We start from the raw sequence: 18,935 nt of genomic DNA on the forward strand, positions 1-18,935 counted from the left end.
GAGTGGGGGAGGTGGCAGTTGATGCTGTGCACTTCCCCGTACGCTGTAACTTGGGTTGGGGCTTGAGGTGCATTTGTGCGTCATGGAAACATAACATCTAACACACCTCTTTATTTCATTTTTACAAGAAATAAAAAGCAAATACTTAAAATGGTTGAAGACAGATTCGTGAATGCCAAATGTCTTTAAACAGCTTTTTGTTGACTTCTGATGTAATTTACACTCACTCACATGAATCAAGCGTGTCAATATGAGCAGTGCAAAGGCTATAATCAGATTTAATTACTATAATTGGACCTCCGATGCGGGAACAGTTTCCCTTGGTTCTTGCTTATGCAAGGAAGTGCGTTAATTACACTTTGCAACAATCAAAATATCCCTTCATTGAATTATGATATCATCAGAGTGGGAAACCTCTGCTTCTTAAAAGAATAATCTCGTAAAGGTCACTGTAGATGTCCTCGCAGCAAGCATTTGCATGTATTGTGATAATATTTCTACGCGGAGAGCTTGAATCAGCCCTTCCCTTAATGGTTCGATGACTTAACGTAATGTAGAGCAAATGTCAGATGCTATCTTCCGTCATCTCAGTTTGTAATTCAAGGAGCGAGCTTGAGCTTTTAGATGACGGACGATGGTGGAGGAAGGAAACTCAAGCTTACCCTCTCAGGCAAGTAATTTGTCTTCACACCGCATATGTTAAAATATGCATTGCTTTGGGAAAAAAATCTACACTAATGCTTCACAAAATAACTATTATTAATTGAAACAACTGCTGCTAGGATGAGTGTTTGGGGAAGTATTTTTCAAGTACAAATAAACAACCATAATCATGTGGTTTTGTGCACACCTTCTTCTAAATGGGGATGTGGCAATGTTCAGAATTAACCAATTACAGCCACTATTAAAAATTCAATTGAGTTGTGTCTAGTCATATCAATACAAAACGGTTTCAAGATGATTAATCTCTCTTTTTCTATATCACAAAAAAATGGCATTACAACAAGGGTGTGTCGACTTTTTATAGCCTCTAATTTTTTTCCTTTTTACTGCCAATCCTGTCCTCAGTATATTTTCAATGTCTTCTCAACATGATAGCAATTTTCAGTTGCCAGCCATCACCTTGCGAGCCAACAGTACACTTTTTATTTTTATTATTTTTTTATGTAGACGTGTGCCTCACGAGGACAGGCGATCCACTCATCCTCTGCCAGTGCTACCTTCAGACTATTCTCCAAGGTGTTTCGGCACAACACTTTGACAAGTGTTAGTCTTGGCGTAGCTATGTGAGGCACAACAACACACTTTGCATTCACCATGGGCTGAAATACTTCAAGCCCTGCCAGGCAGAATTTCATACCAATCTCTGATTTTGATTGCAGAAAGATGCTTCTACCTTAATTATGTACACTTGACACATTTGCACTTCGGTGCAAGTCCATTGGTCTGTGGTTGCATGATAAGAAAGAAGCGCTTTGATGCAGCCAGCCGATTAGTCTCTGTCAGCACGCTGAACTTTAATAAGATGCATGTCTCTTATTGGATGCCTATGCACAAGCACGAGGAAGTCAGGAGTTCACTTCAAGCATCTGGGAGAATGCAGCGTAATAGATAATCACGTTGCTATCAGAATGCAAAATGAGTGGACATGGAGGTACTGTACAAGCATACTGTGAATTCTGTCTAAGAATGGATTCTATTGGAGATAGCAACATTGCTGTGAGTCTTTTCCAATTAATTTGGCAAAAAAAAAATGGCAAATGTGTTGCACTGCAAAGGGGAAAACATGTTTTGATGTAAAACATATCTTTTAATGCCACCAGTACTGGAACATTTCTGATACACTTCATAGACCACAATCGTGCAACACAAAACATTATTTACAATTATCAAAAGAGTACCTCATTGCCGTGGGTAGCTACTTTGCAGGGTTTCTATTTTAAAAAGCAAGCACCATTTATTTCCAGAGCTCTTAACCCGTGTTACTTGCTCCTGTGAGCTGCAAGGAACAGCTGTAGTGTTTGATAGCAGATGAAGTGGAAAGAACAAGTTAAGGAGGTAGAGGTGACCCTGCATGCTTCAGACGTAGACATGAACTGAATCAGTAAATATGCGCTGCCACTCATTCCTCTTGCTGCTTCTCAGGCTGTCACAGTTGAAGCCGACAGCAAGCCGGGCTGAATCCATATGACGCTGTAAAGTAATGATGTCATCCCAGTGATTGATATGTACATTATAGCTAGCTTGTGATATTTAAATCCCCATGACGCTTGGTGATTTCATTGTTTGTCTGACACCGGGGTCATCGCCTTGCCCATTTTCCAGTCAAACTATACCCGAATCGATCCTGAGAGTGAGGTGATCATTGATTTGGATCGTGAGATGACAACGCGTTGATCTGAGCCTTAAATCGTTAAATGCATTAATACACCATTTCAACTCGATCCTCGTCTTCTTCGAGACTGAGCACTGCGCCGTATTGTATCTTTAAAGACACACTTAAGCAGGACGGTCCGTCTTCATTAAACCTTGTGCAGCCCATCAATGAGCATTAAGCATAAGAGAGGCCATTAAAGCACTCATGAATGCTTCAAGACACACCAAAGACCCTTTTAATTAAGATCTGGAATATAAGATGACTGAGAGGCTCCATCCAGCAACAATTATGTAAGCAACCTTGGCAAAGACGTCCTGGGATTATTGTGCACATTTACACCAAACAAGCAGAATAGAGGAAAGTTGTAAACAGTACACGGTCGCCCCGCAATATTGTCGATACATAATGTCCCAAAAGACTCGGTCAAACGCGGTAGCACCAATAACAACCCACAATGGGACCACAACAGACTGGACACGATCTATTAGGTTGCTGGATGGATAATGAGTAGAGCAGATCCTCTAAATGTATATGTGTACGTATACAAAAAGGGATGTGAAAATAAACTGAAATAATGTGGTTGCACAAGTGTGCACACCCTCTTATAAGAGAGATGTGGCAATGTTCAGAATGAAGCAATCTAAACGTATGTTAAATGGGATCAGCACATATAGGTGGTAGCTACTTTTAGCTTTGACCCAAGACCTATGAATTTGTGTATGGTGATTCCACGGATTGCGGAAAACAATTTCCTCCCACTAGCATTAGTTGGCCGTTCATAATACAAAGTAGGCTGCATACAATGCACACGATGCATATGATGCAAAATTGAAAAGAAGTACGATAAATGCTAATTCCATATAGCGAGCTGAACACTTGTGCACATCAATATTGTTTATACTTCCTGACACTGAGTGTACCTAACCCGAACCCACCCACCACATTGCGTAGATGGACTACCAAGGTGGGCAACCTGGATTTTAGGACCAAAAAAAGGCCATCATCTCCTACTTATCAATAAGTCAAAGTTCAGACTGGAAATGCACAGCTTAACATAATAGGCTGTTATTCATTGTCACAGATATAAAGCAGCTGCCTGCTTCAGATTCCCCCTTGGGCCATAAGAGAAAAGAGGAGGAGTGTTCTGGTTATCTGATTCCAAGGAGGGATAAAGCCTCTCATATAGGCTCTCCTTGCATGGTGATGAAGGATATTGAAGTGGCTTTGGGCTAGACAATGTGCATTTCCCAAGGTCAAAAAATCATGTAGTGCAGTTTCCCTCTGCTATGATGCAAACCTAAATGTGGACCAGTCAGCATGAATAGCTCCGCTTAGCCCTGAAGGACCTAACCTACTATGGAGAAAGTGATTTCATTCATTGCAAGAAACTAGCAACTGCTACGTGCAGGTTTAAACCCCGGTCAGCCTTGAACATTCGCTCGCAAGCTATCCGGCATATGAGATGGCAATCAGGCTCCAAAAAACGGCCGCATTGCACGGAATCCTCTCCCGCAAATTGACCTGACGGCGGGCGTTGGTGCAGCCAGCGTTCAGCAGCGTGTGCGTTGCATGCACCCCCGGGGCTCACCTTACCTTACATCCGAACATGAGCGACAGCGTCCGGTTGCTGCAGATGACCTTACACTGGCACATGACCGGCGAGAGACACTTTAAATTCCTGATATTAGGCAGAGACATCCGTCCGACGCCTCACATTCACACCGCTCCTCTGTCCGCCGCTGCTACCGCCGCCGCGACACGATCGCCGGAGAGCCGCGGAAGTGTGTGGGGGTGGGGGTCGGGGGTGGTCCCTGACGTGCTCACTCTTTCTATTAATTTACAGAAAGTTTACGGGAATCAAACGAGGCAGATTTCAGGAGAAGGTTAACCATAAACAGCATACACAGCAAGCTGTTTATGCAGTTATTTTTATTATTATTATATTTAAATCACACCGCTGTAAGTTGAACGGTATGTTTCTGTCGCTGTTCGGAATGGGATGACTGCGCCCCCTGTTGGCTCAGTAGTCGCCAGTGTAAGTAGAGCTGTCCGTGGTGCTGAAAGACAAAGTGCCTTCATGTGGTTCGTCTACTTTAGTGATTGAGGTGAACCCCGCTGGCATTCATTAGCGTGCTCGCTCAAGGTGGCTTCCACCTAGCCTTTAATAAATGAGTCCAAGAGTGTCAGTAACACACACTCACCATTCCACAAAGGTGATGCATTAAGCTACTTTGGTGTTTGCCCACACCGCAGTGAATGTGAGGGCTGTAATGTTATTGAAATACTGCTGTGGAGACTTAACAGAGGCTCCATTTAGCGCATAAATAATGCCTTAATTTTCTTATCAACTTAATCATGGGAATTTGTAAATTCTCCCTGTTACATTGGTCATTACGCAACGTAAAAACATGCGGTTTATTTCATTTCAGAAATCATTTTGTTGTCTGTTATTAAAAAAGAAAAAAATCGATTAGGCTTAATTTTGAGTTACAGCACAAGGTGCCTCATGCAGGACTGTGTTGACATTAAGAGCCCACAGGGTGGAGTGAGAGAACCGACTAGGTTACATTTAAATATTGTGCATTCATCTCAGGACCGACTGCGGCGCTGGGCTCGATGCTCCCAGGTGACGTCAGCGGTTAAAAAAAAAAAAAAAGAAAGAAAGAAAGGGAAAAAAAATCCAATACACAAGCGACTTCATCGCTCACTACTCTCGTGAGGGATATCCTGGGAAGCATGCAATAAAAATCATGCTAGCAGGTCAATAATATCAGGTCAAGGCCTAAAGGAGTTATTATAAAATGTGCTTTACAGCTACTCTCTGAACTGAGCAATCCGTCTATTTGAGCGTATTTAGCTCATACCACAATTACTGTGTGTATAAGTGAAGATGAATGAATGTGAGGGCGGCGTGTGTGCGGCGCCTCCAAAGTTAAATGACGTTTTTCCTCATAGTCATTCTGTGCTTTTCTCACATGACATTAGAATCCCCGAGGTGACTTTTTAAACTCACTTTACGGTTGCCATGGATATTGCTTTGTTAAAGACACAGACGTCCTTGATTGCAGCACTTAATGCATTTTAATGTTCTGACTGTGAGCTTGTCATGATGAGTAATATGCCAGCAATTGGCCCTTTTCTTCTGAATCACAGACCGGAGGTTCCACTTATTTCCCACAAATTCCCATCCCTGACATCAAACTCTTGTAGTTAACAACGTCCTAAGTAGATGCAGTATATGTTTTCAAACTATTGGCTACAAAATGAAACTTCAGTTCAAATTATTATCACAGGACATTGCACTAAATCTTGTGAGATGAGACCAGCAACAAAAATATGGCGTTCATGTGTGATGATAAAAATGGAGGAAGAAATAGATACAATACAAATAAGCACAACAATTGATTAGGTATCAACACCATACACCGATTATTGATTCAGTCCATCAGTACTTGTAAAACCTCACAGGATTGACGTTACACCTTCCTGTTCAAAACATCAGTCCAAATTTGTATGACTCTAAAATACTTTTGACCTAATTGTTTGGCTTTTATTACCATATGACTATAGAGAGTACTGTAAACTGCTCTGTTAACTGAAGTTGACCTGCTCTACCTCTGCGTTATGTAAGGCCACAGTCACAGATGAGCCGCGGTATTCCACTGTGTAGGTTTTAATGTCGTAATACTGCATTGTGTGAAAGAGAGTGAGAGAGAACCCCAAAAGAGCTGGAGTGTTTCCATGACAACGCGTGAAAGGGGGTGGCAGACGTCTAACAAACGCTCCACTTGCCAACAGTGTTCACATCACCATATTTATGGAATGTGCTTCCGTCAAAACTGCTTGCGCACTAAAAGAGCGAGAAAAAAAAAAATCATAACAGGGCAATTTTCCTCGGGAAATGCTGCAAGCTGATTGGCTGACAGGATTCACCGGGATATCATATCACTCATGCTCGATATGTCAAATTTACTGATGAGTTAAAGCTACCAGGAAATGTGTTACCAGGTGATCAGAATAGTTCAAATTAATACTAATTTTACTACCAACCAGCTCTAACAAGTAACTTCAATTTCAGTACACAACAAAAGTATCCAAAATGGGGCCCAGTTTGTCACCCCGCCCAAATCCAATCTTCAACCAAATCTGCTTGGTCCAACTAATGGCAACAAAAACAAGCCTCTTGCATGCCATTGCGCTGGCTCAACAGCAGGAGCACTCAAAGCTCACCCTGCTGCTCTTCCACACATCCGACTGACTCCGCATCACCCATTACTGCTTGTGTGTTTTGCAGAACCACCCAGCTGTGTAAATTTTACATGCCAGAATGGAGTCATCACCAATGGTGACGACCCGGAGAGCTGCATTATGCATGAGCTTCGGTGTGCATGTTATCGGTCAAAAATATGGTTAAAAGCTCCGATACAAATTGCAATACATTTACTTCTTCTTTGACATGCTGCGGGGCTTTAAAATAGATCACGTATTAAGTAAGGGGTGAGATGGTTAAATCTGAGCATCAACCTTAAATTACACCTAGGCTATAATCAAGAAAGGCTAATGCATGCTCTTCCAGTGACAAGCTAAGAACGTGACACAGCAACTGCCACTCTAATTTCATAAAGCCATCACCTCCCTTTCTCCAGTCTCCACTGCCCCTCCTCCTCCTCTTCAGCTAAAGTAGACAGCCCTGCGCTGTCCGAGTACGCGGACCATCCTGTGGCAGCTGTTTCCTGTCTTGAGGGTTTAAATGATGAGAAAAATATGGCTGAAAGATAAGCGCTGACTGTCAGCTCATGCTTCATCCATCGCTGTCCGTTGTTGAACAAGCATCAGATGACAAGCTTGCTGTCAGTCTCTCTACGCTTTTAACGCAGCCTCGATTCTGACTCGCGTTGACGTGTTAAATAGTCCCCACAAGATATTCGCTACGTTCTCGGGTTCGTTAGGTACACATGCACAATCTAATCAGTTCTAAAATATAAGTCCAATTAACTCCCTATGATTTGCTGTTTGCTATTCATAAATCAACCTATTTACATTAATTTTTCTGTGGAACCTATCCACTTAAGAGAAAAAACAATCTGTAGTTTTTGTTGTCAAATGCCACAAGATGGAGACAAAGCCTAAAAAAATAGCAAATTAGTCATTTTTCCACTGTTTTGGATGGCGACTATGGCTGCATATTCACTTCTTCTATCCTTCAATGAGATTGTTGATTGCAGTAAATGGTGGTTAAAGCGTGGCCGTATATATGTGCCTGAGGGCGTCATTACAGCTCAGTATACACATTTAGATTTGCATTCTGCTATTGTATAAGTTTTCTAGCATGACCATGACTGCTCATAGTGGGCAGCGCATTGGTAATCATTACATAATACCCTACACCCACCTACTCCCTCCGGTTTGAACTTTTCTTTTCCACAAGGGCAAAAATGATCAACATGGTGACATGAAGCACCAATTTGTGGCTATATTTGCTGCATAGTCAATTTAAACAGGCTCTGCAATTTTTTTTTTTTTTTTTGGGTGGCATGGTAGGCATTGCTGTTGAGGCCCAGGCTGCGGCTGATAGCTTTAGCTTGGCAGAGAGAGTGAGCACAGCATGTTTCCAGACTGGTCATCCATGGCCATGCTTTTCTGGCCAAGAAGATAAACACTGAGCCACCAGGTGTCTGCAACTACAATTTTACTGTATGCTGACAAAAAATTAACACCTGAAAACAAGCATACTGTGTTTTCTCACTCAATTGCTTGGGAAATTTAGTTAGGTAACTGCAGAAGTGTACAACTGTAAAATACTACATTAGAATTTCCCATTTGTTTTCCTGAGAGGCACAAAAAACATGTCTAATTCTAGGGGTGTCATTTTTGTCACGAGCTGCACCATAGTCATAATTTCCCTCGGAGGGCCATTATGACTGTTAATGTCTTCTATATACATACAGTATAAGCTAAACAACAAACTAATGAATAATTTTGAAATTAGAGATTGGTAAAAATTGTTCAAATATTCTAAAATGACGAATGATAATAAAAATTGCTAGCAACGTCTGTATTTTTTAAAAGTGAAGACAATTTGTGATTTTAGTAATGACACAAATTCAATGCAAAATTTGTCTCCGCGGGCCACATAAAATGATGTGGTGGGCCATATCTGGCCCCCGGGCCTTGGGTCTGACACCTGTGGTCTACATGGTCACATAATAGGAAGCTATTCATGCTCAAACGAGTACAGGCTTTTCCAAGCTTTGTCAGTTGCTATGAATTCATGACATGGATTTATTCCAACCGCACAATGTGGCACGGTGTCCAAGTGGTTAGCAAATTTGCCTCACAGCTTTGGGGTTCTGCTACGTTCGGAATAGTTTGTGATCATTTTGCAGCAGGTTTCTTCACGGCTCCAGGGTTTTTGTGCCCACACATCGGCACGATGACGCATGCTCCAACTAGGCCGGTTCGATTTTCTTTTTAATTCTCATGAGAAAACGTTGCCAATAATCACGCTGGCCTCTGCTTAGACCGAAAGAAATAAGTTCCTCCTGGACTGAAAAGGGAACAAAGTGGAGTTCATTAAACTTTGGGAGATTGTGGATAATTCTGTCAGTTGTTTTTATTTTTCCATTGTATGTTAGCTTTGTGCTACTGTTGTTTCAAATACATAATTTGTATTTGTTTTATCTTTAGTTTTTTTAAACCTTTTAAACCTGTTTTGAAGAATAATTACTAATGCTGTGTCTTGTGAAGTGAGTTTCTGACTCAAGTTTTGCAGGTGCACATTAAAGCAAAAAAAAAAGCTCCGTTCAATCATATCTCAAGGCACCACTGTATTAATAATTTAGGTGATTTCAGTTCTCCTTTATCCAAAATAGATGACCACAGTTAAAAGTCTTCATAATTTCAGAGAGGTGGACAGTTGTACATTATCCCGTTGTTTAGAGCCGGATTTCAAATAACTGTTAGGTTGACTCAGACCTATCAGGAACAGCAAATGATTAAGCCTGTGATTGACATCACTAAACTCGCTCTTTCTTTGTCACTCCCGCAGACCTTCTTTACCCCCATGTGGCTGCAATCTAAGCTCCTGGAGACTTTGTCGTCCCCTGGTGAGTCCATTGATGATTTTATTGGTGTACTATGGTCCTTACACTTGCCACTGGCACGTGTGTGTGTGTAATCAGCTCTGACTGTTGATCTATAATTAAGTCAGTGTGGGGTTCAAATGAAAAAAAAGCACAAGCCAAACATCTGAGACATGCATGTAAACACATGTAAAGGTACTCATTATTTACTTTGTGTATAGAAACCTGTCAGTCATAGGGATTGTGTAATTTTTAAATTCATGAAACACAAAACATGTTGCTCTAGAACAGGGGTTCCCTAACCCTAACCCAAACATTTTCAGCTCACGAGCTACTTTTGAAATTACCAAGTCACAAAGATCTACCCACAACATTTTTTTAAATTATATATATATATATATATATATATATATATATATATATATATATATATATATATATATATATATATATATATATGGCTGACGTAATTTTCGGAAGTCCAAATGATCTGACGTAATTTTCGGAAGTCCAAATGATCACACATGGAACTCTCTTTCTCTCTCTCTCTCTCTCTCTCTCTCTCTCTCTCTCTCTCTCTCTCTCTCTCTCTCTCTCTCTCTCTCTCTCTCTCTCTCTCTATATATATATATATATATATATATATATATATATATATATATATATATATATATATATGTCATCGGGAAAAAAAGTCCTCCCATTCCCTACGAAAGTGATACTTTTTTTTTAATATATTTTTACTCTGTCCAGCTGCCCTTTTTTATACCCTTTCTTAAGTTTAAGAGAAAAAACAGGGTTCTGACAACTGGAGGGAACTCGCGAGCTAGCGTGTTAGTGTTGTGTTGTTAGCGCCGTTGTTTGCGCACGCGTTAAGTGCGAAAAAACCCCAAAAACATTTTAATGTCACACGATCGACCAGTAGTGGCCAGGCGATCGACCGGTCGATCGCGATCGACGTATTGGGCACCCCTGCTCTTGAATGAAATCAATGTCTCCCTGATGGTTAAACAAATATAATTCTATTGACAAGGAAAATATGAATAGAGCAATAAGAATTTTGTGAAACAAACGGGATTTTTTTTAGGTTAATAAAATACATTCAGGTTTGACAACAGAATAAATCAATTATTTATAAGGATGTGGAAAAAGAAAATATTGTTGAATATGACTATTAATGTTACTATTATGCATAGCTTTCTTTTTATGATGACTCACTTAAGCCCTGCTTAATCATAAATAGATACCCTTAACCGTTTAGTTGATTTTTTGTTGTCTCAAATAAACATGCTTGCATGTCCTCATAAAGGTACACGCACACCAATCTGAAATATATTTGCCTAAATTTCTCCATACATGAAACACACAATCAAGTATTTCCATGTATGAATCCCCCAATGGTTTAATCAACAAGTTGTACTCCCTCCGCATGTCGGTAGCGTGCTCATGCACACCCACATGTGTCAGGCCACGCTCATACCTAACACACGCAGCCAGCGCATGAATAAACATAGGCAGCACACAGGGAGATGGCTCATCTCTCATACGTAGTCCTCTGATTCATCTATGACTCTGGAATCGCATTCGATGCAATGTGCACAAACAGAGACACCCCCCGCCCCCTCGCCACACGCCTCCCTCGATCTAAGCCTGCCAGAACGACTAGCTGGCATTGAGCTAACATGCAAAACAGAACACGTCAGCAGTGAGATGGAGGCAGAGGACGACACAAACACAGAGGTGTATTTTACCTACCACACATGGGCAGAGAGAAGGCAGCTTAGTGCGGCCCTTCATGAGCGAGAGACAGAGGAAAAATAGCCTCCCAGACACCCGCAGCGGAGGAGGAGGAGGAGGAGGAGGAGAGGAACGGGGAGACAGCTACAGAGACTGGGGACGGGTACGGGGGGAGAGAGGAAAGGGGAAGGGGGGGGATGTCGTATCGTAGTAGATGAGAAGAGAGAGTTTTCCTGGATGCCCGAGTTGTTGGTGTTGGACATTTGGGTGTGAATTTAGTGGAATGGAAGCCTGCTCCAGCTGTGACTCAGAATATAATGTTTGTCACTGCCTCACGCTGAGGGAGGGGAACCAATCAGACATGGAGACACACACTAACGCAAATCTATCATTTCGTTTGATCTTCTCTGTGCGCGTGTGTGCGTCCATGGAATAACTTTGTCTACATAACCTCCAATACTGTACATACATCTTCCAAAATAATTAAGTATGATGATCCTAAACAATTTGCTCCTATCATTTTTCTACGCCCCTGCATTAATCAGTGCAGCGTGACAAGCTATGAGTCTTGGCGTCATGCCTCAATTCTTGTAGGTGCATGAATGTGACATTTCCCCTTAACCAATCAATGGACTGCAGCGTGTCGAGTTCCACTCTTGACCGCTCCATCGCAGTATTGACAGGTCTCAAAACTGTTTGTGCATATATGATTGTTTTTATGGAATTAACTGACCTGTAAAATAATGCAACCTACTTTAAGCCTACTGTACTATACTGAACTAAACCAAACTACAGTAATCCCTCATTTATCGCGGATAATTGGTTTCAAAAACCACCCGGGATAAGTGAAATCCACGAAGTACGATCACCAACAAGAAGTATTGGACAGCGTAACGAGTTAGCGTAAAGATGCTAATTCGCGATCGTGCGAACACGCGAAAACGGACTGCTAAAGGAATGTAAACGAACATTTGGAGCAATACTACATTGTCCTAAAGGTTAGACACATGTTTCCTCAATTTAGAAGTTTTATTTTGACTTTTAAATAGTTTTTTAATTTGGAAAAAAAAATCCGCGATGTAGTGAAGCTGCGATAAACGAAACGCGAAGTAGCAAGGGATCACTGTATATTGCTTGGTAAACTCCATTTTTGCCAGTACAGTTTTTCCCCTTTTTTGTTAAACAGGAAACCGTACCTAATTATATATCCATCCATTTTGCACGCCACTTATCCTGTACAGATTCACAGAGAATTTGAGTGTTAATCACTGAGAACCATTCACACTTACGTTGACACCTTCACTGAATGGGGACTTAACCCACGCTGCCTGAATAGAAGTCATGCAAATGAACCATTACACCGGCAGTGACGTTGTTAGTGCATTCTTTTTATTTTTATACTTTTAACTTGAATGTTTACTGCTTATAAATGGCAGAAGTTCATCAGTGGCTCAGATATTCATAGATCCGTATAAAGAGTGGTGGTAGCTTGAGCTCGCCTTACAGAGTATGTAATTTTATAAATAACCAATGTACAATAAGTGTCTCTTTGTTGTTAACAGACTGCAATTAAGTGTCCTGTCTTTTGTTTTGAGGCAGTTTTGTTACCCTCTCAAACACCATCACCGTGCGTCATGACCAAATTAAACACAAAACAAAGTTGAGAGGATGCGTAAACACAATAAATGCACCATGACCTATTCACAGCTGACTAATTATGGGTGACGGATGGGTTATGACACCTACGGAGGTTCGGCCCAAAACCCTCAGTGAGACACGGAGTTCTGCTTTTGCATCTGTGATGAAAGACAAGTGAAGCACATGGTGACATTTCCATCTGTGCTCTTCTTTGAGGAGAGTCTAACTCTGCGCAAGCATACACCAAATATGAATTTTCTCCTCTCTGCATTCATGAGCGGTCTAGGCCACCGCCTACACAGAGGTCAGACTCCTACCTGCGCACTGTGGGCTTCATACTATCAACACCCTTCAATGGCAGGCATGCCTCGCTCTCTCTCTCTCTCGCTCTCCTCCCCCTCCCCTCCTTCTTTCATCTCTATTCTGTCCATGATGATACCTCGCCATGTTGTCATGGCAACAATCGGGCCCTGATTGCGTGGTTGCTAGGCAACTGACATCACCTACTAGAGGAACATGGAGATACAAAGCCAGAGACAAACAAAACCCACCAATATGTGCAATTGCACATTATTTTTGAGTTTGTGTGTTAGGGCTCTTGCTATATTATTGAATTATTCAGCTTTTAATTTAAAGGGTATTATTTTATGCGAATGAGTAAGTCATGCTTACAGTTTGTAGCCATGGTTTGAAATAAGTGAAGGGCGTTGTGCAGAATGTGCTGACACAGTTCAGGATATCAACTCCTGTAATGCAGCAAAGTGTTGCATGCATGAATGACACAGGCAGCATAAATTTGTCACTTTGCCTTATCCACGTTGTCACGGACGCTTGTGATTTACAAACTGACCACTGGGTGCCGTTGTGCACCATTTTCAAAACTGCTAAAAATAAAACCGAAATTGCTCATGTCGTGTCCACCTCTTTTTACACATATTCGCATTTACGTTAGGTTTCGATTGTATTCACTACTAAAATTATACTACATGAGGACCTATTTTAAGCTTGACCCTGGCTGACCTCAGATCCCAGTTCTGATTTATTACTCATCGGACCACATTTGATTGTTTCGAGTCAAGAACTTGCCTTTAAGTCCCCAGTCTGCCCATGATTAGCATGTTTATACTATTAATCTTTTCATATTTCATTCACACAAACCACCCTGATGGTGGATGAACCACGCCCCCTTCAAGATGACAACAAATAATCAGCAATCTATTGTAAGGAGCTCCCAAGCATTCATGTCAATCAAGAGAAATGGTAAGAGTAAGAAGACGACTTCTTCATTCGACTGAGATGCCTAACAGACTTTCTGACATGCGCCTTAGACAAACTGTTAATAACCTCTTTGCAAAATGGGCCCCCTGATGGAGGTGCGGATCATTAAATTAGTCGAGGGGCTCATCAGCAACATGCAGTAATAAATATTGACGGGACGAGGTATAATACAAGGTGGGCCTTCAAACAGATGTAACAAAGAGATTGATGTACGTGTAGATGATTACAGTACAGCCGAGGTCATTTAATTCGGAATTGGGCCATAATTTAGGGGGGTGGAATGGGGGTGTAGTTGTAGGTGCAAGATTACTATGCAAGATTACTGTCACAAGTAGTGCCGTACAGAAAAGTGTGCCCTTTTTTTTTTTTTTAATTAAAGCTGGCAACTTTTCCCAGACGTGAACTCAAGTCCCTATCCAGACTGAGCACTGAGTGCGTGCGTGGCTTGTTTAAGTGTGTGGGTGAGTGTTGCAGTATGTACTGAAGACAAAAGAAGACCTCTGAGCCGTGCAGTCATGGCATCAGATGTGCGCTGCGCCTTGCCTGCTATCTTCTCCCTGCGCCCAGGGAGCAACTTGACGGGATCGGTGTCTCGGCAGTTGCATGCGAAGGACTCGTGGATGCAAGGTTGCTCGTGCCCTTGAGCGAAGATCACATGAGCTTTTTCCACGGTCACTAATCCTGACCCGCTTTCATACGGGCTGTTTTATGAACTCGGCTCGCGCGTGTACTGCAGGAGGTGGCGGCCTTAAGCGAGCCAGCATGGCGCGAGCATGAAGCGAGCACGAAGCGCATGTAGCTGCTGACATCAACTACATGCTATCAAATGTATAATTGATATGAAGAAGCACTAACAAGAGAGGCCTCGAAAAGTGCTCTAAAGTAGGTCAAGGGGGAGTCCGGAGTATGGAGAGCACATGAAAGTGGGGGGGCCGGAGCGGTGAAGGAGGCTGAAAGTGAGAAGAGTGAACTGGCAACGTATAAGTACAGGGTGACGAGCAGGACAGCAGCATTAATCAAAATATGATGAGTGGCAGATGGAGAAACACTTCTTTACTATTTTCTATCAAACGCCATCTTGTCTCCGACATCCTCGCCAATATCCGATTGTTCTCTGACCAAGTGCTCGGCGATGGGGGAGATTCAAAGGTATCGTCAAGCTCCAAACCGAATCTAAATCCTGTGACGTCTCAGCACGCTGATACGCTCTCAAGTGTTACATAATGCCTCGTCCGTGTGATACATTGATTTCCAATTCATTATTTATTTTCTCTTAAGATTCTAGTGTAGGAAGCAGCAGAAAATTACATAAGCTTTTTTTTTTTTAAAGTCCAGTGCAGCACTCAGGAGTGAAAATGACGTAAATGGGAGTCAAAACGCCCCAGTGAGCCATTCCGGACTTGAGTTGCTTCAGCATCTAACCATATGAAGAAATCCTTTTTATTCATTGTCATCTTTTTGTCGTCTTTTTGATGGTAGGCAGATACTTGATTGATGTCTAATAAAAGCCGTATTAGAAAAGAACCACTCCAAATCATATGCTAGTAATACTGGCTTTTCTTTCTAATGAGCGGTTCTGAGTGCTCTTCATATTTAACCTTTCTGTAAAATCAAACTATTGTATATTCTGCCATCACGTTCTTTTATGCTTTTATAAATTTATACTTTTCACTGAAGTTACACAGTGAAAACTCTTCTTGGAAATACGACGAGTTTCAGTGACATCAATCCGTGTCATTCCGGCCAACCAATTTTTAAGAGCCCGTCTCTATCTGATGTCACTCCTCGAGTGACTATGTCGTCACCTCGGCACGGCCAAACCTTGTGCGCCTTATGCGTTGGCAAGCTCTGGTTCACGATGGCACGGCTCACCTGCAATGCAGCCAGTTGCCATTAAAGTTTAATGCGCTTGCATCTTCTGTTTTTTCTGGCACGCATCTGTCACGCGTTATGTCAGGTTGAGTAGCTATGGCCACAGAATCAAACGCTTCATTGGCTGTTAATCACATTTCCTCCGAACAGTCACGGCAACCAAAACATAGAGTGCTTTGAGTCTTGCTAAGTTTTCTGGTGCATGTCAAAGTAACTTTGATGGGGCATCCCGGACTTTTGAAGGCTTATAACAGGGGTGTCAAACTCATTTTTTTCACGGACCGCATTGTCATCATAGCTTCTTTCGGAGGGCCATTATGACTTTCAACCCAAATAAATGTATGAGCACCTCATATTATATACAGTAAAAGCTACAAAACTAACTGACAAATAACTCGTTTTCAAATCAGACGAGTAAAAACTGGTCAAATATTTAAAAAATATATATTATTAAAAGTGAAGACAATTTGCAATTCTAGTAATGATACACAAATTTGATGCATGATTTGTCTTCGCAGGCCACATAAAATGATGTGGCGGGCTGTATCTGGGGCCCCGGGCCTTGAGTTTGACACCTGTGGCTTATGGGAACTTTTGTGTGAAGGGTGAAACAGATGATGCGGAGTTTTGGAGTACTTTTGGGGTTAGTCAAAATCAGATCCCCTGCCGGACTTTGGCTCGAAGAGTCGACGTCAGCGCCAGTAGAGATATTTAGGCTATACTGATACTTGATAAAATTTTCACTTCTGTCAAAAAATAACTCACTCATCCAACTGTTGTACAAAGCATACAAAAGAGTGTTACCTATATACGGCACAGTAGACTCACTCACTCACTCACTCACTCACTCACTCACTCACTCACTCACTCACTCACTCACTCACTCACTCACTCACTCACTCACTCACTCACTCACTCACTCACTCACTCACTCACTCACTCACTCACTCACTCACGTGAGGAAATACAATTACCCCATGATTAATGTCATTATGTTTTGTTTTGTTTTGTTTTTCTACGGCCATTTCTCATCTGGACCGTGACTGACATGGCAAATGTTTTGACAATTTAAAGATCTCTCTGAGTATCCACAGCAATCCCAGCCTGTCACGGTTGCCCAGCCCGTCCATCTGTTCTGTCTCACACCCGTCCGGTTTTGGCCACAGTGGCCTGAAACAGCAATACTGTGGTCACTGTTAACATAGTTTAAACTGTGGCTTTATCTGGTTTGCCTGTCTGAATAAAAATGAATAATTTTGTGGTTTACAATGCAGTATAAGTTGCAGTGCCATTGTATTTACTGTTTTTATTTGATTATTTCATTTCTGACATGCACACCAATCACTCTACCTGTAGATATTGTCATGCTCATAGAACACATCTTGCCGTCTTACTTTTTTTTTCATGAAAGTGACTTTTCCATCGCCCTGTCAGCAAAGATTGTATCGGCAACATACACATATGAATTGTGAGTGCTACTCCAACAATCATGTGTTGAAAAGTGGTGGCAAGGTTTGGATATTCTGTGACCACTAACAGCAGAAAAGTAGAAATCCGGCCATCATAAAGATGGGAACCGACCTGGCTTGGTGTTAAAGGGAGCTTTTCTTTTGCTTTTTTAAAGTGACCATCTGTCTCACAATCCCTTGCAGAGTGTGAGGTTGTCTTGCCGGCTTTATACTAAGTCTTTTCTCACTTTGATCGCATGTCTGAGGAAATATCTTCGCTTACCAACTGTGCCCTTTTGCTTAATAAGGTGTTTTGCTTTCCAGTGAGTCACTCACAAAGCAGGCGAACGCTCGCAGAGATAAAGCCACATATCTGGTTGATCTCGTGTTACGTTAACTTGTTACTTTCCATTGGTACAATTAGACAAAAATGTGAATAATACCCTTTTACATAAGAGTTCCACTTGGTCCAATACAGCCTCGCTGCGTGACTGCACCTACTTATCTATGTTTAGGTGACCAACAATCCCTGTTGCCAAGGAAACTGGGAGTCAAATGAATTTAAGCGCAAATTTATGTAATCCATGCGAAAGCTTTGGTTGCTAGACTACATGCATCCCCTAACTGGCTGGTGTGTGAGTGTGTCGTCACTTCCGGTCGGAAAGTGCATCCAGGTGTCCCTCTATGTCCACCTCTCACTTTAATCCAACTCACATCGGCACACACCTGCTTCTTTTTTTTTTCTTTTTTTTTTTTTTTTTTAAAATCATGTCAGGATATTTTGGGGTCTGCCTTTCACGATGACAAGACGGCGAGCATGTGTGTGTGACATTAAGAGAAGCTGTGTGGTGGCCAGGTAAGAGATGAAGCTGCTGGACGCTTGAGATTAGCATGCAGAGCAGAGTAGCTTCCAATGTGGACTCTCACTGACTTGCTGCAGTTCCAATGTGACACAAAGCATCGCTTATCCCCCCCCCCACCCCCCAAAGAAACCACTTTTATTATCTCCACGCAGGTTGGCAGCTCAGAAAGCATGACACAGAGCGTGGGAGATGTGAGTGAGGGTCATCCAGAGTGGGAGAAATGCAAAGCACCGCTCCTTTTATCCCAAAAAAACACACACACAATGAGGAAGTGTGTTGTATAATTGTGGGAGCGTGGAAAAATGAGCACTTCCCTCTCTTGTGTGTACAATACAAATACAGCTGTGGCTTTCACACACATGCATGAGTACCATGAAGAAGCTTACCTTTGTAGTCACAATGCAGAGGCAGTCCATGGTATTTAGTAAGAAATATTGGGGTGTGTTTCAACCCCCCCAACCCCCCACGACAGAGGGCTGAGAGCCCCGCACCCCGCTCCCCAGCCTGCCCCACTCCTGCACTCTCGCTCTCGTCCTGCCGTTCCCCCCCTTTTCTCTCCTTCTGTGGATCTCTTCTTTGACTAACCGAACCAGCGAGGGAAAGAGAGGATGGAGGGAGGGGGAAACATGAAAAGGGAGGG

General features: G+C 42.1%; 1 protein-coding gene and 1 long non-coding RNA gene across 3 annotated transcripts in view; one reads left to right on the forward strand and one right to left on the reverse strand.

Moving 5' to 3' along the window:
- LOC148386049 (disks large homolog 4-like) overlaps positions 1–11,271 on the reverse strand; it is a 31,086-nt gene extending 19,815 nt beyond the window's left edge. The window contains exon 1 of one of the 2 annotated variants that reach the window (XM_088398927.1): positions 11,215–11,271. In XM_088398927.1, coding sequence (XP_088255053.1) covers positions 11,215–11,256 — 42 coding nt within the window. In that variant the 5' untranslated portion in view covers positions 11,257–11,271. Of the gene's footprint in view, positions 1–3,970; positions 4,140–11,214 lie in introns of those variants that run through there. The other variant, XM_088398926.1, reaches the window with a different exon arrangement.
- Positions 1–18,935, forward strand: part of LOC148386050 (uncharacterized) — a 32,337-nt gene that overhangs the window by 11,331 nt on the left and 2,071 nt on the right. The window contains exon 4 of the long non-coding RNA XR_015863113.1: positions 9,426–9,483. This is a non-coding gene — a long non-coding RNA (uncharacterized LOC148386050). The remainder of the gene's footprint in view (positions 1–9,425; positions 9,484–18,935) is intronic.

Source organism: Syngnathus floridae, chromosome 15 (genome assembly GCF_059516105.1).
Source record: "Syngnathus floridae isolate MCC-2025c chromosome 15, RoL_Sflo_1.0, whole genome shotgun sequence".
NCBI classification, from domain to species: Eukaryota; Metazoa; Chordata; class Actinopteri; order Syngnathiformes; family Syngnathidae; genus Syngnathus; species Syngnathus floridae.